At 47.9% G+C, this 26,923-nt stretch overlaps 2 protein-coding genes across 16 annotated transcripts in view; one reads left to right on the top strand and one right to left on the bottom strand.

Moving 5' to 3' along the window:
* TNN (tenascin N) overlaps window positions 1-18,407 on the top strand; it is a 34,850-nt gene extending 16,443 nt beyond the window's left edge. For all 14 annotated transcript variants that reach the window (XM_026062409.1, XM_026062441.1, XM_026062335.1 and 11 more), the window contains 13 exons: window positions 1,392-1,655; window positions 2,567-2,752; window positions 3,653-3,742; window positions 5,362-5,625; window positions 8,171-8,434; window positions 9,626-9,889; window positions 12,437-12,567; window positions 13,088-13,220; window positions 14,071-14,222; window positions 15,498-15,594; window positions 16,290-16,457; window positions 17,083-17,246; window positions 17,833-18,407. In XM_026062409.1, the coding sequence (XP_025918194.1) occupies window positions 1,392-1,655; window positions 2,567-2,752; window positions 3,653-3,742; window positions 5,362-5,625; window positions 8,171-8,434; window positions 9,626-9,889; window positions 12,437-12,567; window positions 13,088-13,220; window positions 14,071-14,222; window positions 15,498-15,594; window positions 16,290-16,457; window positions 17,083-17,246; window positions 17,833-17,979 (2,324 nt within the window). In that variant the 3' untranslated portion in view covers window positions 17,980-18,407. The remainder of the gene's footprint in view (window positions 1-1,391; window positions 1,656-2,566; window positions 2,753-3,652; window positions 3,743-5,361; window positions 5,626-8,170; window positions 8,435-9,625; window positions 9,890-12,436; window positions 12,568-13,087; window positions 13,221-14,070; window positions 14,223-15,497; window positions 15,595-16,289; window positions 16,458-17,082; window positions 17,247-17,832) is intronic.
* A 7,872-nt stretch (window positions 18,408-26,279) lies between these two features.
* KIAA0040 (KIAA0040 ortholog) overlaps window positions 26,280-26,923 on the bottom strand; it is a 3,663-nt gene continuing 3,019 nt past the window's right edge. For both annotated transcript variants that reach the window (XM_026062905.1, XM_026062896.1), the window contains exon 2: window positions 26,280-26,762. In XM_026062905.1, coding sequence (XP_025918690.1) covers window positions 26,296-26,628 — 333 coding nt within the window. In that variant the 5' untranslated portion in view covers window positions 26,629-26,762 and the 3' untranslated portion in view covers window positions 26,280-26,295. The remainder of the gene's footprint in view (window positions 26,763-26,923) is intronic.

The raw sequence follows: 26,923 nt of genomic DNA, 5'->3' as shown, positions 1-26,923 counted from the left end.
GCATTCAGTTTGAAATTACAATGTACAACATATTAGCTACGTCAGGATGGGACCCCTCGAGAGTGTCAACATATTTTATTGCCAGCTGCCACTCTAAGTGTAGTGGAAGCAAATGCCTCARTGTTTGAACTGTGTGTCTTGAGCAGGTTGGAACCCACTTCCCTTTGGATGTGACAGGAGTGAGCTGAGGGCCATGCCCTGGTTTTGTGGGTTGTATCGGAGCACAAGCAGCATTTCTGCAGAGCCTGGTGATGTGCAGAACATGTGTGCCCCAGGGCAGGCAATTCTTTAGTTGCAAGGGGATCAGTGCTGCACCAAACACTGAAATAAAAATAAATAAATAACCCCCCCCCCAAAACCTGTCAATCTAGAGAAGAGGGGTCTGTCTATCTTTGTCTGTCTCTCTCATGACTTGTGATAGTATGCTGTACTTACTATATGTGCATTGCAGTCTGGCACACTCATTTTTTTTTCTCTCTCCCTTCTGTATAAATATTCCTCCTTTCATACCTCCTCTCAGCTTATCTTCCCAGTGTGCAGTTAATTCCTGCAGACACTGTCTTTCACTGTCTGAGACAGCTACCACCAGCCCCAGGGACTGGCCCCCTTTTCTGCCTTTAGCACTGTTGTACTGCAGCTGCATGGAGGTCACCAGATTTTGTGTCAAGAACTATGGTTTCAGCTGCTAACGGATGACTGACCCAGTGTTGAGAGGGAGACCACTGCTATGCTCCTTTTTAAGTTCTGCACTCCTGCCTCTAGTGCAGTGGCAAGTATTGAGGCCTGTCTTCTCCGCAGAGGTAGCTGAACTTTGTGGTGTTAAGCGATGACACTAAAATTATACAAACTGGCTCAAGACAGTGGTGAGCTGGCTTTGGAGGACAGCCTGCTTTGTGGTGGTGTCAGCACTGAGCACCTGACGTTCCCCCAGTCCTGCTCATTGTAGACTCACAGTCACGCCTCCAGATTTACAGAACAGCTTTAACCCTCCTTAATCCATACTGTGTCCTAGCAGCTCCTTTGGCCAGGGCCCTCCCTCTCTTCTGGACTTTGTAGTGTCAGCCTAGAATTACTTTCCATTCCAGAAAAGGAATAATGAAATAGTGACTTTTTCATTCAGGCAGGCAAGGAGGTGAATATCTGCTGTACAAATGGACTCTGAGCATGCCTGGCTCTCTGCATAGCCAGGTGTTCTCATTTCCACTTGTTGCTGGTACTGTAGTTGTCTGTGAATATTCAGAGGACTTCAGTGGGGTGACCCAGTCCTTTTCATCACGGAGCAATCGATTGTCCTCTGCTGAAGCCTACTGAAATCCCAGTGACTTCACTGAGCTCTGGACCAGATCCCAAGACAAGACATCATCCTTATTGCTACTGTGTTTCTCTTCTAGTGCTTGCTCCTCAGAACCTGCAGCTGCTGAACTCCACCGAGTACTCCCTGGCAGTCAGCTGGGATCAAATGATTGATGTGGATAATTACCTCATTAGCTATTATCCTCTGGGATACGAGACCTTGGTGAAACAAGTCCAAGTGCCCAAAGAGCAGCTCAGCTATGAGATTGTGGGTCTTCGTCCCAGCACCGTATACAATGTCACACTTCGTCATGTGAAGAAGAGGATTGCCAGTGAACCTGAGTTTCTAGAAGCAAGTACAGGTAGGAGTAGACAGACTACTTCTTCCGTCAGGACTTGTCAGTCATTAAAGTTAGATTCAAGCAAGTGGAACAAACTGTTTCGCTTTGCGAGTTTGCAACATCTGTCTGAACTCTGGAGAGCATTTTCTCTCCCTGGTCTCAGTCACAGTTTCTGCTGTTGTTCTTTTCTGAAGAATCTATTTCTGGATATGTATAGTTGGGGCTGAATGTATTGTAGGTTTCCCATCTCTTCCTTTATCTTGTCCAAATCCTATTCCTGTTGTTTGACACCCCTAAATTCCAGGGATTCCATAGTGCTGCCCACTGCAAGAAGCAGGAATGAAAGCATGCAAGATAAAGCCAGCACATTATTGAGAATAGTGCACTGTTCAACTAGGTGCAGAAGGGACTTCAAAGTAGGCAGGATGTCATTCCAGGTATTAATTTGCCAAACAAACCTGCAGCAGCTGGTTTTCCTCACAGTCTCTTCTCAAGACTGAAAGAGCCTGACACTGCTGAGAATATGAGATAGGATGGCTGTACAGTGAGGAGTGGAAAGATGCGTATTTGAAGCAGGCTGTCTAGAAATGAAATGCCATTTTGTTAGCAGCTGATAGCATGCTGTCCGCCTGCACTTGGAAAAAGCAGTGAAAAGTTAGGTTATTTTGACATTTTCTCTTATTTCTGGCACAACAGGTGGGAGTTGAAAGCCAGAAAACTCTCTGAGTTGGAGTGTTACCATGGATAAAACTAAGCATGTTAAAACAATGATTGGGCTTTGCTTGCTTAACCCTTCAGTTTGAGGAAAATGTCTCAGGTCTTGGAGCAGGCAAGTGGTGAGGGAGGGGGGACAGTTTAGTATCTTCCTATCTTATATTCACAACTTTGTTGCTTGTGCTGCTTTCTCTGGCCCTCTGTTCTGTCCTTCCCAGTCCTGTCCGCACTCAGTGACATATGGGTCACGGAGGAGATGGAGAACTCCCTGGAAGTGGAGTGGGAGAACCCCTCTGCAGATGTGGATTATTACAAGCTGAAATTCAGATCCCTGGTGGAGCTGGATGAGAAGCAGGTCATGGTGCCCAAAAGCAATGACCCCAAGAGCAGACACATCATCACTGGTGAGTACTTGCATGTATCCCAAACTGGGCAGAGGCAGGGACGAGTAGCAGGAACAATTGATTGTCAGACCATAGACCTGAGAAGATTCTTCTCTTGTGTGTGGATGGCCAGTTCTCCTTCACTTCGTGTCTGCTCTAGGCCAGGGTGAGATCTAGTGGGATTTCCCCCATTTCATAATGATATGTCTTAAACCGTTAACTTTGTGGTATATACATAAAGCTAGACTGAATAATCCATTGGACAAATGAGAAAGATGTAGCAGTGTTTTTTTTCCCTGACATCATCTATTGTTATCTTTTCCAGTTCTCGATCAAGCCACAGTCCTGTCTAGAGCATCTCTTAGCAGGTGTTGTGTGCTTAGTAACATTGTTTACTTGAGTTCTTCTGTTTTTTAGACTCCTGTTCCTTCTGGCAGAAGAACTGTGCAGGGAGTTGGTGGTGAGGACAGGACCCTGACTGAGGGTCCTTCTCTCTCAGTTGAAATTATGGGAGTGTCAAGAGACTTTTCTGACTGACCTGAACRCTTTGTTTTTAGTGGTATTCATTCATATTAGGAGTCTTGAACATGAGGTGGAGCATGGATAGTTTCAAGGCACATTCATTCAGCTTTAATTCCACCCTTGTTAGGAATAAAGCATATTCTTTTATTTCAGAGCTCATAACACTGATGATACGGAAATCCCCACATATTATATTCAATGCATGCCCTAATGGCAAGCTTGAACCCAAAGTCCTACCAAGATGTTCCCAAGGGAAAAGGAAGTTCAGATCAAAATCCCACAATTTAAGTTTCTCTCTACTACAAAGCTAGAACTGGGTAGAATAAACAAAATAACGTTCTTTAAGAAAAAGTACTGTCTTTTCTAATTGTTGGTAGTGTTTCCTTTTGCTTTTTGTAGGCCTGAAACCTGGCACTGAGTACAAGATTACTGTCATACCTGTGAAAGATGATACAGAGGGGAAACCATCCTCAGTGAGTGGCAGGACTGGTATGTGGATAGTTTCTGTTACGACAATGATGTTACTACAGGGCTCAGAGACAGGTCTGTCAAGATTGCAGTGTGGAAGGTACACAGTTGGCTTTCTTCTCATGCTTGCTTGCAGGCAGGCCTGCAGTATGCTTGTATAAGTATAGTAGCAGTGTAGCATTAAACTACGCCAAACCTTTTGCCTTAGGTTTAAACCTACGGTAACTTTGCCTTTATAACTCAACTAACAACTCTAGCCAGACATGGGAATAAAGACAGCTAGCTGGCYGCTATGGGTAGTAACCCATACTGGGTTTTGTCCCAGCCCACTGTGCTATCTGATACACCAGCCCCCACAGAGATGAGACTTTGCTTGTGCTGTGCGCTGCACAGTGACGCAGCCCTGGCCTTTTGTGCTAGCTTGAGACTTTCTGCCTTTTGCACCTGAAATGACTGAAGAGGCTTCAGCTACTTGCTGGCCCTTAGAGGTCAGATGGAGAAGCTTTGGACTGCTTTTCTACAACAGAGCTGGAGTCAAACTTAGTCTTTTCCAGCACGAGGAGAGAGCAAAAGCATCTTTAAGCTTACTTCTGCTCAGACTATGCACTCAGTACAGCTCAGATGGCCTGGAGGATGCTACTATTATTTGACTAATATTTTTCCTATGACTGGCAGCCCAGCCAAACCCTATTGGTTCATTGGTGTTTCAAGTTCTCCAAAAATATGGCAGAATATTTTTGAGCTATTGTATTGCAGAAGGGACCTTGAAAAATTTGAGCTCTCATTCTACCTGTRAGATTCTGGAAACTCTGAAAATCGTCTCTCTTATGCAACGGTGGGGTTGCAGCATCCAAGAATGAAAAATCCCAAATCAGGCCTGACCTTCCTGAGGTTGTCTTTCAAATTATTCCATTAAAAGAAAATTGATTAAAACCAACAAAACCTACAACCTCCACCCTGTCATTTTAAGGCTGCTCTTTCCTATGTAGATTCTAATTATTTGGAATACCCTTGGCTCCTGTTTTCAGTCTGTTCTTTGCAAACATGGGAGCTGGAAAACTTCTTGARGAGAAGAAAAAAAACCTACAATGAGTAATCCTGCTCAGATTCTTAGAAGAGCCCTGGAGCTTAGGAGCTGTGACTGAGATAAATACCAGCTACTGTGAGAGCTAGCACTAAATTCTGATTCATCATCTAAAATAGCAGTAGCCTGGGGGAGTCTGAGGGACAGGACTGCAGGGTAGGCAGAGGATAAGGAGCAACAAGTGGCTGACACTGGAGACAGAGAGAGGAGGGGGCTTATACCTGGGTGCTGTGAGGAGGGCAGGCACAAAAGTGTTTTTCAAGTCATTACCCTTCGGAGGTGGGGCTGGTAGCCTGCAAGATCTTTCTGCAGAAAATAATGGAAAGTTTCATCTAAATGATAGGACAATCCTGCTTTCCTCCCACTCTGACCGTGCTGATTTCTCATGGATGCCTGCTTTTCTCTAGTGGCTGTAGGGAAGACCTAGGTCACTCTGTGTTTTAGCCAGCTAAAACACAAGACAAAGTGAAGCAAATGTGCACATGCTGTGATGGGTATTGTAGCAGTTTAATTCAGCTGGAGTTTCCTAATCCTGCACTTTCGAATATTCTCTTAGGAATTGATAGCCCAACCAATCTGGTGACTGTCCGAGTGACAGAGGATACAGCCACTCTCTCCTGGGATAAAGTTCAGGCTCCCATAGACAGATACATGGTGAGATACACCTCAGTTGATGGGGACATCAAGGAAATAGAGGTGGGGAATGAAAACAACAACTTCACCTTACTGGATCTGAAACCAGGCATGGAATATGTCATCCACATCTGGGCAGAGAAGGGATCCCAGCAGAGCAAGAAGATAAGCACCGGAGCTGTGACAGGTAAGTTGTAGCAGCAGTAGCAAGAYGGAGTGGGGTTTGGATTTCAAGTTCCTTTGCCAATTGCACTTGTTTCAGTGAAGCTTCCCCTACTCTACACAGATTTTAGAGAAGCAAAAAATTCATGCCATTCTTACTAGTGAGGCTGAACAGGTCTTCAGCCTAGGAATGAAACCTCTTAATTTTGAGTCRTGCTATGGACAGGCCTTATTGTTAGACACCATTTACTATCAGTAACAGTGAAACACAGCTAAAGCCTCATGGCTGGAACGTGGCATTAAACATGCCATAAACAACCTCCAAGCTCTTCTTTGGGTGACTGTTGTGACCTTCYCCAACAGTACAGTGGGCTTATTTATGTGCAATTTGATCACTTCTGCAGCAGGAATCACTTAGGGAAGTCTTGAACACCACCCAGGATGCTGACTGACACATTTAGGCATACAARTAGGACTAGACGGGACAGGAGCGGTCTCGGGGAATTTCTAGAACTGACTGAAATTCCCACCCAGGGGGGTCCTGTAAGAATCAGTCTAATGCTTAATGTGAAGTTCAGTCAATCGCTTCATTTCAAGTTGGTCCATTTTCTAAAGCCAGTCCCCATTCAGTCATATACATCAGTGAGAAAATGGAGTTTCTGGACCAGCCAGGGAACTAATGAGCTAAATGCACTGGGGGTGCATACAGGCACAGCCCATACCCAGCTGCCACACAGTTATAACTAACTTAGAACTAAGGAATAAACTTGATATTTCATACTTGCAGCTCGCTTATATCTTAAGTCCCATGGCTGTTGCTGCACACAAGCCCCTTATACTGTTTGCTAGTTGAGCTGTGGTTATTTTGAGTACATGTGTTCCCAGCCTGCCCCACTCTGGGGTGACACAAGCCGGCTTCAGCATCTTTCATTCCAATGTGAAGTAATGTGGTGTTACCTCACAGCAGAGGTGAGTTAAGAGCATCCAAGTGGCACATCACCAGTTCTTGCCATGGCTCAGCTGATGTGTGGTAAATCACAGTGCAGCTCAGCTGGTGTGTATAAATTATAATGTGGCTGTAAGATGGTTGTGCATTTGTACCCTGAACTTCAGCACCTGGGGCAGAATCAACAGAATGAAAAATGCTGCTCTCAGGCTGCTGAGATATATTTATCAGTTCAGAGGAAAAAAAGATGTTCTCTGTAGAGGTCATGGGCTGTTGGGCAGTCCTTGAAAGGCTGCATTTCTGCAGGCTACTTTGTGTTAGTGACTTAACACTTAAAATCTAGCATCATGTTTCTGTTTGTGAAAAGGGCAGGGGAAGGATTGTGGTAATTGGAAAAGACTGAAAAGGGCTTTTTTCTGGTGGAGAATTTGAACGTAGTCCTCACTAGTGTTGTCACCTGGTTCTTTACCTTCAAACTTTCTCCTAAGAAATTGATAGCCTAGTATCAACCTACTGGCCAGCTGGCTTGCAGAAGAYGCAGTCACCATCTCCTGAGGATAGGGTTTGGGCTCTGATTGACAGGTACTTGGTGAGATGCATCTCAGCTGATGGGGACACAAAGGAGATGGAGGTGGGGAAGGATAAGAGCATCTGAGAGGACTGAAGCCAGGCAAGAAGCATGTCCTCTATCTCTGGACATAGAGGGAGCTCAGCAGAGCAAGAAAGCAGACACCAAAGCTGTGACAGGTAGGAGGGAGAGGAGTTTTAAGTTAAGATAGAGTTTTGCCTTAATATGAACTGGCCTTGTTCTGRGACAGCTGCATTTCAGACAGAGGTTTTTAATTAGTGATTCAGTTTTTGAGTTATTGCAATGAGCAAAGCAGATAATAGGTTATGATCTTCAGAAAATGAGAGACAGTAATATCTGTCTTTGCCAGAGCATTCCTCTCTGCCCCTTTGGAACTGGCTGTGCTTTTGTTGCTCCCCAACAAAGAGCCCTGCTGTTGCAGCTGTAAGGAGTAGAGTTAGACCCCAGCCGAAATGCGTCAGAATTGGACACCTCTAGYTTTGTAGTTCAGGCCCATCCTTGATAGGAAATAGGAATTGAGAAGGCAAAGACTGGCCCTGCCCCAGCTCAGCTACCTCAGCACTAACAGTACAAGAGTGTTTACCAGTGAGCAAAGAACAGTAGGACTTGCAGGCAGCAGCTCTGTTATTATCTCCACCTCATGCCATATCTCAGAGTACAGAATGATTTGGGGCCACAAATAGTGATGTCCAAGGAGACTTGCTTAAGCATCAGTCATTTGCACTGCATGATCAAAACATGGTTTGTAGCTAAAGATAAAACTTCCATTCGATGTACCAGTTTGAGCTAGAGAAAACAAGCAAGCTTTTGGACACACGAGCCCCTTTTAGGTCTTTGGGCACAGAAACATGTTCCAAAGCTTGTCTCTTTTTCCACAGATACTARGTGGTGTAATAAAACATCTATTTATATATAAACATCTATAAAACATCTATCTACCTCTGCCTATAAGACTTTATTGTCTATGTGTATAGACCATTGTGATTACCACAGTACTACACTAAAGCATCTAATAATTATAACTTTCACTTACAGAAATTGACAGTCCAACTAAGCTGTTAATTGACCGAGTGACAGAGGATGCAATTATTGTTTCCTGGAACAAAGTCCGGGCTCCAATTGACAGATACAGAGTGAACTACTCCTCAGCTGATGGGGATACAGAGGAGATAGAGGTGGAGAAAGACAGAAATGTCACTACGTTGGCAGGACTGAAGCCAGGCATGAAATATATCATTTACATCTGGGCAGAAAAAGGAGAGCARCAGAGCAAGAAGGCCAGCACTGAGGCTGTGACAGGTAAGAGGGCAGCAGGTTGAATTGAGAGTACAGGTCACAACACATGTTTGCCCTGACATTGAATGAGTCTGTCCCAGGACAGTTTCACAGCAGAGGGAGATTCAGGCTTGACAGGTACAAGCTTAAGGTTAGTGCATCTTGCTGTGAAACCCATTCAACATCATCACAAAGAGATTCTAATTCCTATAAATAGGCTGTGTTGTGATTACTAATATGGATTGGTGGTCTTCACCTGTGAAAAGGATGCCTTTCTAGCAGTGTGGCTTGGATATTTGTATAGTCATGCTTTTAATTCAGTCAGTTGATTAGTTTATCCTTCACCCAGAGGTGAAGCTTAGTTCCTTTTTGCAGATGAAGAAATTGAAGCTCGCGGAGATCAACAGAATAGAGGATGTCTTTTCTTGTGGTAGGATGATTAATCCTGGTTCCTCAGTTGTTCTTACCAGGGTCTTTCCTTCACCTGTGTAGCCAGCCCCGCTTTAAGGAGATATAGCGATTTGTCCAGTGTGAGGGTTGCTAGTTTAGAATAACATTGTAAAGCTGGATGTCTGAATTCATTGCAAGCAGTCATGAGAATTTACAAGACAATCTGGATTCTGACTCATGTTCTGGGTCAGGGACTTGCTGAAGGAAGGCAGATAACAGTGTACCTGGATCATCCTCATCTCTTAACARGAGAGCTTTGCATATTCTCTCACTTCCCAGACAGATGACATGTATGTGAGCCTCAGAGGCTTGTGACTGTGAGAAAAACAAAGTGGCAATATCTTGCTTTATAAGGGCCCTCTTCTTTCTGTGTCAGGACCAGCTGTGCTGTTYCCTAAGAAAGCTGCTACAGGGATTAAAGGCAGACCATTATTATCTCCACCTCATGCCATATCTCAGAGTACAGAATGATTTGGGGCCACAAATAGTGATATCCAAGGAAACTTGCTTAAGCATCAGTTATTTGCACTGCATRATCAAAACGTGGTTTGTAGCTAAAGATAAAACTTCCATTCGATGTACCAGTTTGAGCTAGAGAAAACAAGCAAGCTTTTGGACACACGAGCCCCTTTTAGATCTTTGGGCGCAGAAACATGTTCCAAAGCTTGTCTCTTTTTCCATAGATATTCAATGGTGTAATAAAACATACTACCTTTGCCTATGAAACTTTTATTGTCTCTTAGTGACCCACACTCTCTTCCCTAGAAATGGATAGCCCAAAGAATCTGATGACTGACCGAGTGACAGAGGATACAGCCACCATCTCCTGGGATAGCATCCAAGCTCCCATAGACAGGTATATGGTGAGCTACACTTCTGCTGATGGGGACACCAAGGAAATAGAAGTGGGGAAGGGCGAGAGCATCACCACACTAACAGGACTGAAGCCAGGCACGAAGTATGTCATCTACCTCTGGGCAGAGCTGGGAAGCAAGGAGAGCAAGAGAGCAAGCACTGACATGCTGACAGGTAATTGTGGGCAGGAGGGAGGAGAAGCAGGATAAGGGGACCCTACTCCTTTGTTATTTTAGATTTCATAATCTCTCTTTGCATCACTGGGTAATGAAGATCCACAGTGGTAAATCCTTTCTGGAGATAAGTGCATGATTATAGACTACTAGAAGAGGCAGATGTGATAATACAAGAGTGATGACAGCTTGTGGTATCCAGCTTATTTCACTAGTCCCTAATCAAAAGCATGCAGTGCTTCTTGTGCTGCTCTCAATCACAACAATAGAGACTTAACAACCACAGTTAAACCGTGCTGGAATTAGGGATGATTAAAAATAATGGTCTGCCCTTTGCCTCGTGACCTTAGACCTTAGGATGGTCCTAGGAAACTGCAGACTTAAATCTGTTCTATTCAGTCAGCTGTAAGGATTATGGGTATGCTGGGAACATTTCATGGCCAGTCTATAACCATTGGCCTTGCTAATGTACTTAGTTTCTGAATCAAACTGATGTGAAGAATAGTTTAAGTCTGGATTTAGGGCAAGATACTAAAACAGTTCCCAGTGCCTACAGAGATCGGGGGCAGCAGAGGAGGACAAATTAAGTTCTCATGAGGTCAGAGATCTGAACCAGTCTGGAATTAGAAACACACAGAGAATTTCAGTAAATTGAAATGTTCTCTTTTGAATTAGTGTGAGAACATAGAAACACAGAAATTTCCCATGAAGCGAAACTGTTGGGAGAGGGACTGTACTTAGCATTAGTTGGGATATTTTAAAAAATGTCTACAAAAAAGACTAGTTTTTCCTTGGTGTTACTTCCCAAAAAGATGCAGCTGGTAAAATGATCCAATTTCTGACAAAAATACATTTTCTTACTGAAGGTAGCAGCTACTTATTCCCTAGTGTTAAAACAGGCTGTGGCAGGGACTTGTTCTGTAGTAGTCTCCTGCACCTGTGGAAACTGCTGGCTCGCCTTTAAGAGCAGTGCTGTGAAATCCTAGGTACTGTCTCTGCTAAGGCTGCCCTCCCCGTCACTTCTGTCTTACRGATGGATCTGGTACCTTTTAGCTCCCTCTTCTGTTCAACGGGAGATACATGAGTAATGAGCTACTGCAGGGAGATTTCTGGGTGGATTATTTAAAACAATCGTTTAGCGATCTCCCAAATAAAGCATGAGTTGGGTAGTGATATAATGCTTAACTCAGGAGTGAATGGTGGTCTTCAGTTATCATGAATAGCTGGTGTTTGAAACAGCATGCTGTGTGAACTTTGTTCCCATCTCTGCTGCTCTCCATATACTGGATGATTTGGTTTCTTCTCTATCTTTGTGTCTGTTTTAAGCAGTAATCCTGCACCCAAGAAGTGCCGTGCTTCTTGGGAGAAGCCACACTGCTCCACTCTTCTTGTTACATCTTCCTCTGTGGCCCTTTCACGACTGTAATATTTCACTGTTGCTTTATAATCGTTGTTGTGATTATCCTTATAACACTCTTCAGAGTTTGGGAAGTGTTGTTGACTTGTTTATATGGAGGAAGGACTGAATCAATGAATGAGTTAAATGACATGCCTATCATCACCCAGGGAAGTCTGTGGCAGAGCAGGCATTGAGCTGAATTATTCGGTTATAGTTTGTCATAAATTGAGATATACTTTGGGGCTGGAGCACTCTTCCCAAAAGGTCAGTGCTGCCCACCAACTATTTTCTCTCTAAAACTTAGAAGGCTAGAGCAGGTGAGACAAACCTATTCCTTAGAATGTTTTCCTTAAGATGTTCCCAGAATGCTAGAATATAGCAAGCATAGGATGAAAATTAAGAGGAGATTGCTTCCATTGCTGTTACTTCAAAGTGAGCGTTAGAAAATGCTTTTATCATGAGGAAAGCACTGGAGCCCTCTTGTGAGTACATCATAAGGTGGAGGCTTTTTGACAATTGATGTGAACTGGCATTGCTTAAAGATAATTCTGTGCCTCTCCTCATGCTGAGCTTGGGCAGTCTCATTGCACGGGAAAAGTCTGGCTAAGCCTTTGCTGTCAGTGTAGGAGGTGATGTCCCAGACACAGCATAGACTAAACTGTAAAGCTGTGGGTTTCTTTGTATCACTGTGTTTATTAAAGAAGGCTGAAGCATGACAACAATAAAATGTTTCCAAAGCCTGTGCAGTTGTTCTCCACCTGCGCTAGAGGTCCAAGGGGGTGGGGACTTGGGGGCAAAAGGCAGTACATGCTAGGGCTATGCTCCAGGATTGGGTCCTATAGCCCAAAGCTGATCCGTCTGTGAATGCTCCTCAAAGGTGAGGCTGCTGAGGCAGATGTGTCAGAAGCCCCCAGGCCCTGGGAGTGCCCATACATCTGAGGAAATTGCAGGGCACACAAAATATCCCAAACCAGATCTATAACAGTCCTTGCCATGTTTGTTCTGCTTGTGCTGCTGATTGTTAGCTGTGGAAGTCACTGAATACCAGTTAACAGGATCAGGCATTGAAAGCTCAGCCCAAGCCCTGCGCAGGAGTTGCCATCTTTCATTTATACAATGGGACTTGCATTTTYTTTTCTTTTTCAATAGAGATTGATCCTCCCAAGAACCTCCGTGTATCAGATGTGACTCAGTCTGCTGGTACAGTTACTTGGACTCCTCCAGCAGCACAGATTGATGGCTATACTTTGACCTACCAGGGCCTAAGTGGCAGCAACAAGGTACAGTGAGTTCCTTAGCCCCGCAAACCCCATTGAAATCATCCCTATGGCCATGGGCTCTGCCAGTTGGACCCTGTGGGTACATGGACCACAGGAGAACAATCCTGAGGAAGAATCTCTGCCATCCATGGCTGGGGGAGGCAGAGCCTAAGGAAGGAAATGTGCTACTGTCATGAGTAGAAGCTGTGGAGGGGCTTTGTGGCAGTGGAATGCTTCTTTCCAGCAGATCTTCAGGGTACAGAGAACAAATTTGCTTCTCACTTTGCTTTTCTAATATATTACTACATGGAAGAGCAGCCCTCCCCAGGAATACAGGATACAGTGTCCTAACAGTGTTTCCTGAGACCCTGCCCCAAATCTTCCTTCTGAGGAGATGGACTCCTCAAGGATATATAGCCAATGTGTGCCTGTCTGAGCTCTACAAGAAAAGCCCATAAATGCATAGTGTGAAGGCGCTGTGCTCCAGAAAAGCTAAATGCTATTCAGAGTAGGGCTGATCTTTGGTCTGTTTGTTTGGCAGGAAGTGCAGCTGGGACCTAGTGACCAAAGGTTTGTGCTGGAAGGACTGGAGCAAGGAGTGAGGTATACCATCTCTGTGGTGGCCTATAAGGGAGATCGCCAGAGCAGAAAGGCAGGCGATAYCTTCTCAACAGGTAGGGTTTTGGCCTTTGGTGTTGTGCTCTTCCCTGTGCTTTGCAGCCGGTGCGCTTTATGGATAGAGGACAGTGATGGAGTTCCTGTTTTACAGACACCCAGGGAAACTGTGATCATAAGCCAGTTACCTAGTGAGTCAATGACGTGTCTTCTGGCTGGGTATCCATTCTTAGCCACACCATCTGGAGGCTTGGAAACACGAAGGGATAGCGTGAGTGGAGACTGCCCATACTGGTCAGTGCTGTTGGCAAACCTCGCTAACCAAGCGCAGGATGCAACCTCCTGGTGAGCTGCCAGCRGGCAGGAGAGAAGATGATACATTATGGATCTTTTTGCACCATCCTAGTAATGGTAGGGCACAGCTGTGTAAACAATGGTGTGGCATTGGGGAGCTGCTCAGATTATTTTCAGAGATCAGGAAATGTACACCAGAATGGAAGCAAATCAAACAAAATCTCAGGCTGGCTTGGTGTGGGCGCCTCTCTTACTGGGCCAGTCCCTTGGTCATGGACAAGTTGTGGGATGTGGAGAAAATAAACTCTGTTTACTGGCACTCCCACCTTCACAAACAAGGGCTTCTCTTCCTGCTTTCACTGTGACCCAGGATTGCACCTGCTGCAGTCTCTGGTGACCCCATCTGTGAGCCAGGTCTGAAGCAGCAGGGAAGGTTGCTGACTGCAGTCTTGTGATGTGCCTGCGCACTGCTGAGTGCACAGTGGGGCTGCTGCTGTTTCTTTACTCCTGTTCTGGTAGCATTGTCCTTAGGAGACTTGTAAGGGTGTGAAACGCCTCCTACAGCTTTATGATCTGCTTTGCTGACTTGAAGTTTTGCCCTCTCTCTTCCTGCAGTTAGATTCCTCTACCCATATCCAGCAGACTGCAGCCAGACACAGCGGAATGGGAATGCCTCCAGTGGCGTGTACACCATTTACCTGAATGGAGATGGTAGCAGGCCAATGCAGGTGTACTGTGACATGACCACTGATGGAGGCGGATGGATAGTGAGTGATTCTGTGCTTCTCCTAGTCTGTGTGTGGTTTTTTTGTTTGTGTTTTTTTTTTTAACAGAAGTAGTTCAGTGAACCTGGTTCTGGTGTTAATTGATGCTTCATTTGCTTTATTGCTCCACTGTGTTTCAGCTCTTGCCCTGGTGGAGTAACATATTTTAGGTAGAAGGGAGGTGGATGCTGATAAACTCCTTCAGCCTGTCAGTGGGAGGGTGGTGGGGGGCTGAATGGGTCAAAGTTTTGACAGTAGGATGCTTGGTCCTGTGTGTGACTCGGGTTATATTATTGCTGATGCAGGGCAATGAGTGAGTTATGACAGCTTAACGTATTACCTCTTGCCTGTTGGGCCATGGGAGTTGTCTAAGAGGAGGCACTCAGCCCCATTGCAAGACAAGGCAGTACAATTTAGCTTAACTGTCTTTTGTAATGGGTTAACTAAGCTGCATTATCTTGTCTTGACTACAGGATAAGGTTGTATGTATGGATAGTTCTTGCAGTTCAGCTGATGCCTGGTAATATTTTAAATGACAGTATTGTGAGCATGCATCTGGACTCTGGCCACACAGTAGTTGTTGAATGTCTCAAGAGAATCTGAAGGTGGAAACAGAAGGAAGGAAATTCAAGGTGGTTTGAGGGAACCGACAGTCTTGAGTTCTGTCCCTAATGAGTTGCTGGCCCTATAACGTAGGCTGTGAGGCAGGGAATTTTGTATGAGGGCGAAGGAATGAATCTGAGATTGTCTGAGAGCAGTCTCCCTAAGTGGCCAAATAAGTGTCCGTATTCCCTTTTTCACCTTTTGTGTTCTGTGATAAGTGTTTTTCTCCACTGAAACGAATCGTTGTGTGTTACTGCCCATCTCCTGCTGATTTTGGTGGTGTTTAGAAACCGAGGTATGTCTGTGGATCTTGTCCCTAATCCTGGCATGTCCAGATGTTTAGATTCTGCTTAGATTTGTGCTGCCCRCAGCTGTTTGTGGAAAGTAAACTGTAAAGTTTGCACAGGTAAGTATTCACCCCCAAGCTTCCTGTGCAGGAAAATGGAAATGAATTCCTGTGTGTACCCTGCTCTGCTGCAGTTTACCATCAGCTAGAGATGTCTGTTCCTGAGCACCTCACCTTTTGGCCTGGATTTGAATCAGGATGAGGGGATGGGGAGAATTGCAGRCTGCTGGTGGTCAAAGAGGGAAATCTCCCATTTCTCACACCCATCCTCCTTGTCTCTCCTCAGCCTGTCATGAACTCTCACTCAGCAATCAATCCTTGCTTTGCAGGTGTTTCAGAGGCGGAGCACTGGTGAGCTGGATTTCTACAAACGCTGGAGGGATTATGTAGAAGGCTTTGGAGATCCAACTGGTGAATTTTGGCTTGGTAAGGTATCAAGTTGTGACCAGTGAAGGGTGAAGAGCTAAAGAATAGCTTTGCAGAAGCATCTGAGTGCTGAAATATCCATCTCCCCTGAGCCTGCTGTCTGGAAGTGTCGGCTTTTCTGCTCTTTGCTAGAAGTGTCAATGAAGTATTTAAGACCTCCAGAGGCCCACTGAAGTCTTTCCACTGACATCTGTGGGCTGTGGAGCAGCCCCAGAGCAAGCCAGACTCTTCCAAACCCCTGAAAAGGTTTATTTCAGGCTTATGTGTTCCTATGAGAGGTGAAATAATTTGCCTTCACGAAAATGTGAAATCCAGGACGTTATATAAAATGTAACGTACTCTGTCATTTTCTGTCTTTCCTGTTATATTAGCTAACTCTGCTTGGATCAGAGAATCCAGCTTTAAATGGGTCCAAGTCTTTGGAGCAAGAGTCTTTAGATGGGCTTAGAAAGTAATGTTCCACTACAGTCTGTCTTGTGCTGGTTTAGGCTCTTTGGTCTTTCTGACACTGCTGTCTCTTGCCAGGAAATGGGACAGGATAGTATAGACTTGACAAAATGTCATGACAGCATCAAGCAGGGGAAGGAAGGAGGCAGGAAATAGCTCATATAACCAAAATGGCAGCAAGGTGAGATTTTAGGACTGCAATGGTGAACAGGCTTTTCCCTTTTAAGAGTAATTCTTTTTTCTTGTAGGTCTTGACAAGCTGCACAATCTCACAAGCAGCAGCCCCATCCATTATGAACTCCGGGTGGATTTGCGGACATCCAATGAATCTGCCTATGCTGTCTATGACTTCTTCCAGGTTGCCTCAAGCAAGGAAAGATACAGGCTGTCGGTGGGGAATTACAGAGGCAATGCTGGTGAGAAATGCCTGGTGCTTTCATTGTTTCTGCTTTGCACAGGGAAGCAAATGCTGGGACCTGTGTTTGTTTTGCCAGTAGCATGTGGGCTCATCAGGTCAGGTTAGATGGATGCAGTTCTCTCTAAGGTAGCGTGTGCCCACAAGCCTGTCTCCTGCTGGGTAGAGGAGAAAGAGTTCCCCTTTCATGGGGAGGAGAAGAGCTCTGTGACCTGACAAAACACCAGCTGATTCCCAGCAGATTGGGAAGCATTTCCAGGAGGTAGCCTGCGTGAGGGAGTGACCRTTGGGCTTCCCTGGCTGAGAAGAGCGAAGAATCTAGCAAGTTTACCCAACAACAGTAGCCATCCTGGTACTGGCTTCTGCTGCTGGTAAATCCTTACCAGTACCTCCGCTTAACCCCTTTATCTCTTACTGCCATACATTTAGATCTTCAGCCTTGGGGGATCCAGCCTTTTGACAYGACCTCTTAAGCAGCCTTTTAGAAATTGTTCTCCAGACCCATGCTGTGCTGCTGCTTTTCTTCTGACAGGCCTGCTCTGTTTAGCCTGAAGGGTGTATAAACCCTCAGGCTGAGCAACTGTGGTCTCTTGACTTCTGTTCATGCCTTTAATCCCTTCCTTTAGGGGATGCAATGACCTACCACCATGGCTGGAAGTTCACAACGTGGGACAGAGACAATGATGTGGCTCTCAGCAACTGYGCTCTGACACACCGTGGTGCATGGTGGTACAAGAACTGCCACTTGGCCAACCTCAATGGGAAATACGGGGAGAGCAAGCACAGTGAGGTGAGCGGCAAAGCTGTGTGTAGTGGGCAGCTGTTCTCCCTTAGCCTTGGGAAAATGCATGGGAGTGGGGTTGCAGCAGGAGGGGTTGCCCAGGCTATCCTAATTCATTTAATTTGAAAGGAAAATGATCCATAAGGAAACTCCCAGCCGTTACTCTGCAATCCTGCAGATGTTGTTGAGCTCATGGCCTCCTGATTCTTGCGATAGGTAGAGATACTTGAGGTGGAGCTGTCTTGATTTCAGTGGGGAACAGAAAAGAGCACTCGCTAAGAGGCACGCCAGGACGCAGGCTCACTGCCCCATGTAGCATATACCTTGGTTTCAGTGCATGCCTTGGTTTGCATCTCATCATACAGGCTTGTTTTGTGCTTGAAGAGAGCTCTGTTTCTGTTGAGTCCCTAACTGGATGGAGATTTAACTTGTGTTAGAAATGTCTGGAAGACTGATCATAATTACAGTCAAAATCTGGTAGACAATAACATCTCTGTTTACTGGGAGGGTTAAATAGTATTAGAGGGGGCAGTGGTAGATTCCTGTCCCCTGATCTGGGTGCTTTAATAAAAGAAGTTCCTTGGTCTTTTCACAGGGGGTTAACTGGGAGCCGTGGAAGGGCCATGAGTTCTCCATCCCTTTTACTGAGATGAAGATCCGTCCTCAATCTTCTAGTAATGAGCCAATCCTGGGCAGGAAGAAGAGGTCTCTAGCAGGAAAAAGGAAGAAGATCAGGGCTTAAACTGACCTTTGTGCAGGACAGTGCTAAAAGAGGATGATTTGGTATTTCTTAACAAAGATAAGGTTTGGACAGCTTTCTCCAATACATTGGAGGCAATCATTGACCAACTTGCACCCAGAGATCTCTGGATCTGCAGTCCAGCCTGCTTCCAGTCTTTGGAGCTCCAGAGACTGGGAGGGGGCGGATGGGGAACATTCAGCTTGTAGCTCCCCTGGTTGGCTGAGCTGGACAAGGATCTGCCTGATTCAATATATGCAACTTGCCTTTATGAACTCTTCATAAAATGAGCTTTAACACATTCTGTTGCTTCTCAGAAACCAGCCTGATGACTCCTCTTAATTCTGTCCTTCTCTGTCACCGTTCACTGAAGCTTCAGGCTTCAGAAAATGAAGTTTGATCACACTGAAAAATAAAAATTCCCTAATTTAGATTGGGGAGAGCTTTCTTGGATTGTTAAAAGCAATATTTTTAAAGCTATAGTTTGATGTGGTTTTCTCTCTGCCTTTCTGATTTAAGCTTCCATTTTCAGAAGATGGAAGGAGACCACTGAGTTTTAGTCTGTTCAGAAATGGCTTTGGGACGCCTCTTCGCAGCTTGTACAGGGCTTTGGGTGTTGGTTTGCAGCTGCTAAGGCAGGAGGCTTGAATGCCCCTTCCATTTAAAAATCTGATAAACATTTAACAACTTGAGAACTTGAATATTTCTCTTTAGGTTGGTTTTTCATATGAGCTTTTCTTTTTTATTAAACCTCGCATTTTCCACCTCTGATGAAGAGGCACAGTTACCTGCTTAAGAAAGAAAAGTCTGAGGTCTTTGGTTGTTTAACTCACCCCCACAGCTCCTCTGAAAAACACCTTATGACGCAGAGAGCTCTTCTAGAGCCAACCCCTTTAGTCTTGTAAAAAGCCGCAGTCCCCAGATAACGCTCCCTTCGTTGACCTGATCTTGGCTTTAACAGGAGGGGTGACTCTGGCTCTGCCTGGCTCTGTAGAAAAAGGTGGTGGCATTGAGTCAGGAGGAGATGCAGGCAGTGCAGCTACCATCATGTCCCCTGTGGAATCAGTGCCTATGTCTTCTGGGAAGAATTTGCTTTTGAACTTCAAAGATTACCCAGCCCCTCTGCCTCATTTTCTCTCTGGAAAAAGTGGAGATGATAATATTCACCTGCTTTGCAAGGAGGTGTTGAGAATTAATAAGCAAATGACTGTCAGAGCACCTTACAGCAGTAAGTGCCTGATTTATTGTTCATTCTCAACAGGGCCGTAACTGTTGCTGGGAGGAAATGTCTTTCATCATCCCCTCTCCCTCTCTCAATCTGTGGTCATCTTTTCCTTTCCCCTCGTCAGTTGAGACATAGATTTCACTACTTTTCCTCCAGTCAAAGAGCTGGGTTTTGGGAAATGTTGTCAGGCTGCTGGTAGGGCTCATTAACCCGGGCTAAGTCTGGGGTCCTCAACCTCCAGTATTACATCTCTCCAGGTTAAAATCCTGCTCTATATTTTGCTTTTTTTCCTCTTGTCTGCCAGCCAAAAGAAATGCCTGAGGAGACATGCAATGAATTAATGTTCACGGGCCCAGGCAAGGCCCAGAACAGGGTGAGTGTAAGGCTATATTCCTTCAAGCTCTGCTCACCATCCAAAACCTGCCCCTACATAGAGCTTGCTTACAAGGCCACGTACAGACCATGAAGAGAACTCTCTATTTGATTGTCCCGCTGCCTTCTGCTTTTTCATTAGCAGTGTTGTAGCTAGTGATGCTGAAATGATATTGCTTGTCATCCAGCCCTAAACTGAGCATCTTAGAATAAATGAGTCCTGCGCACTCTCCCTCAGGCTTTTATTTCAGGCTGTCTGCAGATTTAGGTGGGTTCCAGTGCATAGTTTCACATTTAGCTGCTTTCTTCCTCACAGTCATAAAGGTGAGTTTTACTTCCCTTCCATGAGAAGAAATTTAACTTTTGGACCACGAGCCACAGCCAGGGAGGCAGTACAAGCTCACCAAATGATGCTTGCTGAAAGGCTTCCTTGTCTGAGCAGATTGGAACATGATTGTCCTATGTCTTAATGGCTTTTTCTAGCCCCCGTGCTAAACTGAATAATGCATTTTACAGAATCCTTCCCACGCTTTGGGGAAGCAGTAAAATTAGAAATATTTTAAGACTTCCTCTATTTCTGTCTTCCTCGTTTTGGGTGGGTCTAAGAAATGATAGAATAGTTTTTTAAACTAAACCCCCTTTACAGGGAAGAGGCAATACCCAGGCCCATTAACATTGCCAGAGCAATGGGGAAAGGCTGGGACTGTGGGAATTTGGTCTCTGGAGTCTGCTTCAAAATGGGGATAGGGACTATGTGGTCTCCTCATGACTTAATACCCCAAAGCAGTGAACTGATCTGTGGCTGCTAGGACCTGGCTGAGGACAGCTAGCAAGTGAGTCATCTCTCAAAGCTGGGTATTAAAATCTTCATAGTGCTTTCAGTGCTTTGCCATTTGTGGCTGTGGGCAGGCAGATTTAGCTGTGTTGGGATATCCAGGTCCAGGGAAGGAGGAGAGTAATGGAGGGAGGTGAGAGGAGGAAAATTGCACTTGAAGCGTTTTGCAGGCTCTCAGCAAAGAGCATGGGAGAAGGACGTAGGAAAATGCTGGGAAGTCTTTGCTGTGGTGTTGTGGTTTCTCCCCGCTGCCTGGTGGCCTGCCAGTGAGGACAGGTTTCACTGTTTCATCCAGTTAAAGGGCACAGTGTAGACATGAGGAAGGTGACCGAGGGGACCAGAGGACTAGCTTCACACACGGCCACTCAGTATATCCTCTCTAAAGCAGCAGGCTTGGCTGTTCCCAGCAGCTCTTTCCTGTGCAAATCTCAGAGGCAAAGTGTAATCTCCTTCCAAAGATGAATCTTACTAGGGAGTAGGGAATATTCTCTTAAGAGTGCTGGGCTTTGTATTTCAGGTCCCTTTCTCCTAAATAGCAGAGATATGAGATAGATGTAAATGAGATGTTTTGATGTTTTATTTGCAGAGGAGGGTTTATTTGTCCCTCCTAATTATCAGCCCCTCTCTTTCACTAGGGAGGGCAGAGTCAGCTCCTGGAAAACCTGTGTGGGAAGTCAGTATTTCCAAACAGCCACAGGATGGCAACATCTATTCATGCTAGTTTAGGACGAACTGTCTCGTATCCAGCTGACCTCCATGGAAAAGCCTTTTTGGAGTTAACCAGGGTCTGTAGCATAGCTTTAGACTCTAGGACTTCTCATGTAACACAGTTGTTTTGCTCTGCCTTCAGGAACGGGCTGTTCTGGCTGGGGCCGGTTGGGGTAGTCCCACAAGAATCTCACATCCTCTTGCTGCTCTCATTTTCTTGCTGTACCCAGCCCTGTAACGGGGATGTAGATACAAAACTGCAGTGGGTGTCTTAGGGCCAAAATAGAGGTTCTCACAGCCTCTGCCTTGTCCTGTGGTCACTTAAATTTTGTAGACAATGAAGTTTGCTCTGTGCCCTGGGGCCGAGAAGGATCCTCTGCCTTGGCATCACTGAGTTGATGCTGACTGTTTCATTGCTGGGCCCCACAAACTGCGACCTGTCCGCTGTGTTACATCTGGGACTCAGCACGGCCACTGCTGTTGTTAGGTACCCAGCAGGCTGGACTCTRCAGGGGAGAGGTTATGGGTGCTGTACCCATTGCCCCACCATCCCAGCAGCTCTCCAGGAGGAGGGAGGAAAAGGCATGCCTCTGCCCAAAGCCGTTGCACTCTGAATGGAGTAACTGAGTGTTTGCTGGGCTGAGGAGAGAAGACTGAAGTGTCTYGGAGCATCAGGGACCCCCTTGGAAAGTGGCAGTTACTTCTGGTCCCTGCTCCAGGCTTTGTTGACTAAATAAATAAAGGAAYGGTCAGCGAAGGTTGGTAAGTAAGGTCCAGCTCTCCCCTCCTGGTGGGGCTTCAGGGGCCTGTAAGGACAAAGAACTTCATGCACTCCCTTGGTCCCTGGCCTGCTCCAGTTCGGGGGACTTTCACCTTGACCTCAACCCCAGCCTACTTTTAGCCTAAGACCCATGAACTTTCTTCCCGTTCTCCAGCTAGCCCCTGCCCTTGGTCCTTCTTCCCCTTCCCTCCTTGGCCAGCTCATCCCCCGATGCTTCTCAGCTATCGGGATTGGAGGGAGGAAAGGGCCAAGCAGAGGAAGGAAAAGGATGGCAGCTAACCCCATCTCTTCTGCTGTGGGCAGAGCAGATGTGCTATGGCAGGGAGCGCAAGCCCTTTCCTGCCTGCCCTCCCTCCCCTCCACCAGCCCACCTGCATCCTCTCTACACTGCTGGGCCTGAAGATGGGGGAAGATGTTTGGGTTGAAACCCCCACAGGCGGAGGCAGGACCTGCTGCTGGGCTGCCTGTAGTCTGGCTGTGGATGGAAAAGGAGAGAGGTTAAGGCCTCTTCTCCAACCATGGTTTAAAACAGTGTGTCTCCCTCCTTAATTAAGGAAAAAGCAAGAGCACCTGGCCCCAAGAAGGGCATGCAGGGCTGCCATCCCAAGAGGAGCCAAGTGCTGCACGCTCTCGCCCTTCTTCCCTCCCCGTGAGGTGCGTCTTGGCTATTTCTAGCCATTCGTTGCTGCAGCCCTGCACAGCTCCTGCTATCAGTCTCCTCCAGAGCTTCAGCTCTGTGGGCAAGGTGCTGTGGAAAGGTGCTTGGTGCTGTGGCAGCATCCAGGCGAGAGGCAGCTTTTCCTCTTTGTGCTCGGCAGTGCAGACGCCCGCCTGAGGCACCGCGCAGTTTGGAAAGGCTCTGCTCAGCAGAAGTGTGCGCCTGGTCCTCATGCAAACGGCTGCGGGAGGCTGGAGGTGGCCTTGAAACACTTCTGTGATCAAAACTCACCGGGATTAACTAGCCTGGGCTGCCGACACTCCGCAAGGAAAAAGCGCTCTGTGCAGCCTGCCGCCTGCAGAGCAGAAACGCCGCTTTTCTTCTTCCCACTGCTCTTTTCCCTGGGGGAGAGGAGCTCGACTGTGCTCGTTAATAAGGCAAGGCCATTAAACATGATTAAACTAAACTGTCTCTTTAAGAAAACGTCTTTGAGCTGTGCAGCTGGCTGCAGGCAGCGACTGCACAGCGTTTCTGCCCACCGAGAGCTCAGAGTGTCTCATCTAGGGCCAGAGCACAGATACAAGAAAGATTTCCCCATGAAAATAAACACATGAATGAGAACTAGAAAGCCGGGATTTTTTTTTTTGTAGTTTTAGTTATTTATTTTTTGTAAAAAAAATTATTGCAAAAGAATTTTTTTTTCCCCACTGTTGCATGAACTGTTTAGGAAAATAAAGGCTGACCCTGGAAGGCAGCTGCGGGGAGGCAGTGCGGAGGTGCCCGAGGAGCGGGGACCCGCGCAGCGGTGTTTCTGTACCGTGCTTCTCCTGCTTCCTCGTTAGTGTGGGTGCTGCGAGGCTCCTGCCGCCCAGCCCACGTGGAGGTGATGGGCTCTGGGGCACCTCAGGCTGGCGCTGGTCTTCTGCTTTTGTCTCAGCTGGTTTAGTCCCAAAAAAAAAAGGGGGGCTCCCTGCGCTTCCTGGGGCGCAGAGGCTATGCTGGGCCTCCGCGTGGCCCAGCGCCGGTCGGGCAGATGCGGGTTGGGTTGTTTCCCTCCCTGTCCCCTTCCTGCCCAGTTCAGCTTGCTGCAGAGGTGGGTTTGGCTCTTGAAATTCTGACCTGCATTTGAACACTGGGAAGCCTCAATGGGCGATGTTGTTTGCTAGGGGGACACGGATGTTTCCCTGATATTTTCCTGGTTCTTGTAGGAATTGGTTGCCCTCACCAAAACTGTGCTCACTAAGGCTTTCGGAGGAGGACCTTTTTCAGGGCGCTGTGCAAAGCACCGCAGCTGCGTGCCGGGTACGCTGTGCTCTCCCAGTGCTGGCTGCCTCCCCAGCCCTGCTTGCTCGGTAAGCCTCTGGCCTCCYGTCTCGTTTTCCTTAGCTTCCTCTGGATAGCAACACCCTTTCTCTGGGGCTTTTGGTGCCTCTGGATTGCAGCAGAAGCACCTGCGTGGGCAGCTCTCCTGCCCGCGGGGAGAGGGGGGGCAGCTGCTTTGCCCACCTGGGGGGCTGCTGGGGCAGGAGGGCTGGGGAGAGGCACCCGGACGTGGGAAGGAGGAGCGAATAATCTGAGCGCAGCGCCGGTTCTCCAAGATCCTGGTAGGACTGAGGGTTTGGGATGGAGACCAGAGCTATGTTTCCCTCTAYGGCTAGGTGTGGCAAATCCTAATGATTTCAACGTTACATGTCGCTTCCTGTTTTGGAGGAGAGGAGAGTCACTTTTTTCAGTGGTAACAAAGTAGATTGGAAAATAAGGCACATATGGGGTCAATTTAAAGGCCTGGGTGATGCGGAGTCTGGCCTCAAGGCTGCTACCAACACAGCCAAAGGGAGGCCAAGCCCTGCGATGTGGTGTTGACATCGSCGCCCCGTCAGAGTCGGGCGAAACAGGCTGCACCGGGACCATACGGCAGGAGCGACTGCTTCGAAACGACAGCCTTCCCTCGCTGCCGCCTGCGCTGGTGTACGCCCCGGGAACCGGAGGAGGTGCCGTTGCCCTCTCCGGGGCTGGAAGCGGTTGCGTCCGGCAGGCTCCCTCCAGGCTCGTCCGGGTGGGCTTGGCTGCTTGTCCCCCAGACGTCTGGCTGGCATCTTCAGTCCGCTTCAGCGGCTTAGAAAGCGGAAGCAAGCGGGAGGAAAACATCTAGCGTACAGACRCGGTGCAAAAACCCGATGCGACACATCTTCTGATCATACTCCTTGCCTGGCGGTGTGGACAGCGGGGGGCAGAGGAGACCCCTGGCTCCGCGGGCGGTGGGCTAGGCACGTAGGTGTTGGGGGAGCAGAGTCAAAAGCAGCAGGGGGGAGAGCTGTGGGTCGTGCACCTAGCTGCTGGGCCGGGCTGAGCTGCTGCACGTCGGAGGAAGATGAGGACRGAGATGGAGCTGGGCGCAGGGTCCAGCTGGGCAGGAGGGATGTGATGCGTACGTGGGTAAAGGATGACTGTGGGCACGAACCTTACTCCCCCTGCTCCGACAGCACGTCCCAAACCCCAGAGCCAGCTGCCTCGGCAGGAACACCCTCCGCAGAAGCGCTCTGCGGACGAGCTGCCCACGGGGCATCGGTTGGCAGCGGCACGTGCTCTCGGGTCCGCGTGAGCGTCCGAGGCGGCGCACAAGGGCTGCGAGGAGAGGGCACGGCTGCGTGTGCAGGGAAGGTGGGTCCGCTGCCGTAATACTGAACCAGTTCCTAGCCCCGTGTCACAGGGGGCTTTGGTCCTACCCTTCTTTAGTAGTCATTCAATAAATAACTCTAATGTCCATAGCTAAGCGTTTACACAGCTGCAGCTTGTGTTTCCGCTCTTGCAGTAGCACAGAGGCGATGCAGCGTTTGCTGCAGCATGGCGGGCTTATTTAAAGGCAAATCTGTTTAAAACAGTCTTTCGAGGAGCTTTTCAGTGCTTTTGCAAAGGGGCTGGTCTTGCAGCCTTGTCTCTCCTTTCCGACTCTAGTCTGGGTGGCAGCACGTCCTTCTGCTTTGCTGCCTTAAGACGATCTCTTGAGGTCGCTAAGGTTGGGATAGGTGTTGGGGTGCCTCTGTCTTCAGAAGCTCTTATTGCCTTTGGGTTGGGGGGGGTGGGGAGACAGCACAGCTTTGAGCTGTGATGTAGTTTTGCACTCAGCTTTCTTTGCGTCTCCAGGATGGTCTGGATTTGGACGGAGCTTAGACAGTCAAGTCGTGCTACCTCCGTGGCAGGGCACGTGAACGAGGAGTGTGTGTGTGTGCTCGCTTTGCACGCGGGTGTCCGTGTTTGTGCAGAGGGTGGGCATGGACAGCTTAGTCATTAAGTGCACACGGTCCTGGGCACACTTGTCTGTGCTACAGCGGCCACGCTYACACGCACGAGTGCAAACGGAAAGGCTCACATCGAGTTTGCTGAGCGCCAGCTCAATAAGAGTGCGTTGTGCTTGTGGCGGGAGGCGCATCTCTAGGCGAGGGTGCGTATGGCCTGGTGGCAGGTCACTCACGTGCTCAGCAGCGCGTGTCTGCGTGCGTGCGTGTCCTTTTGCATAGGTTTCTGCCCTCGGGCACGCTGCTGTGGTGGGGAAAAGGGGCTGGYGTGAACATGAGCCCAACTGCCTGGCCTTCAACGCTCTGGTTGGCTTTGGAGTTCATCCTCTTTTGAAAGTCACTGGAAAGGGGGCAGCAGCTGYGGCATCTCCTCGCCCCTCATAGTGCACGGCTGAAAGGACTGGCGGGGTCTCTGCGGGGAGGGCCTGGACCCCCTCCTCTCTGCTATATTGGTAACGACGGCCTCTTGTCCAGCAGGAGCAGCTTGGGCTGAGCCGAGATCCACAGGTCCTCTTCATCCTTCTTCTTCTTCTTCTTCTTCTTCTTGTTCCTCTCGGCGTGGAGCTGCCCGTTGCTGCTGGCGCCGCCTTTCTTGCTGCTTGCTCCCCTCCGGCTGCAGAAGCAGCAGTGGCAGCAGATGAAGACGAACGCGACGAGGACGACGAAGGGCAGGCCCATCAGCACAGCAAGGCAGACGGTGTTGAAGACGCCTTCCTCGTGCTTGGTACGGATGAGCTCCAAGATGGAATTAAAGAAAGAGCTGATCTTCTGCTCCATGTCAGCTCCCTGGCCGGCTCGGCTGCCTGCGCGGCTCCCTGTGTCTGGCACGCTCCTTCTGCTTTAAGGCCTCTCGGGATGTGTTCGGCTCCCGTAAACAGCTAATGGGCTCCAGAAGCGTCTCTGGACGGTGCCTGCGGAGACAGGAGATCACACGGGTCAGGTGGCTGCGCCCTCAGTGGGTTTTTTTCCCCTCCGCGGAGCTGCCAGCCCAGCCAAAGCCTCGGCAGGGCGAGAGGGCTGCTGCCGCGGAGGGATGCGGCCGCGGGCCCCTTGCGCCGAGCGCGCGTGCAGG

The sequence above is a fragment of the Apteryx rowi genome, unplaced genomic scaffold, assembly GCF_003343035.1.
Source record: "Apteryx rowi isolate R43461 unplaced genomic scaffold, aptRow1 scaffold_100, whole genome shotgun sequence".
In the NCBI taxonomy this organism is placed as follows: domain Eukaryota; kingdom Metazoa; phylum Chordata; class Aves; order Apterygiformes; family Apterygidae; genus Apteryx; species Apteryx rowi.
Note: the sequence above shows the minus strand (reverse complement) of the source record. Positions and strands in the feature narration are given on the sequence as shown.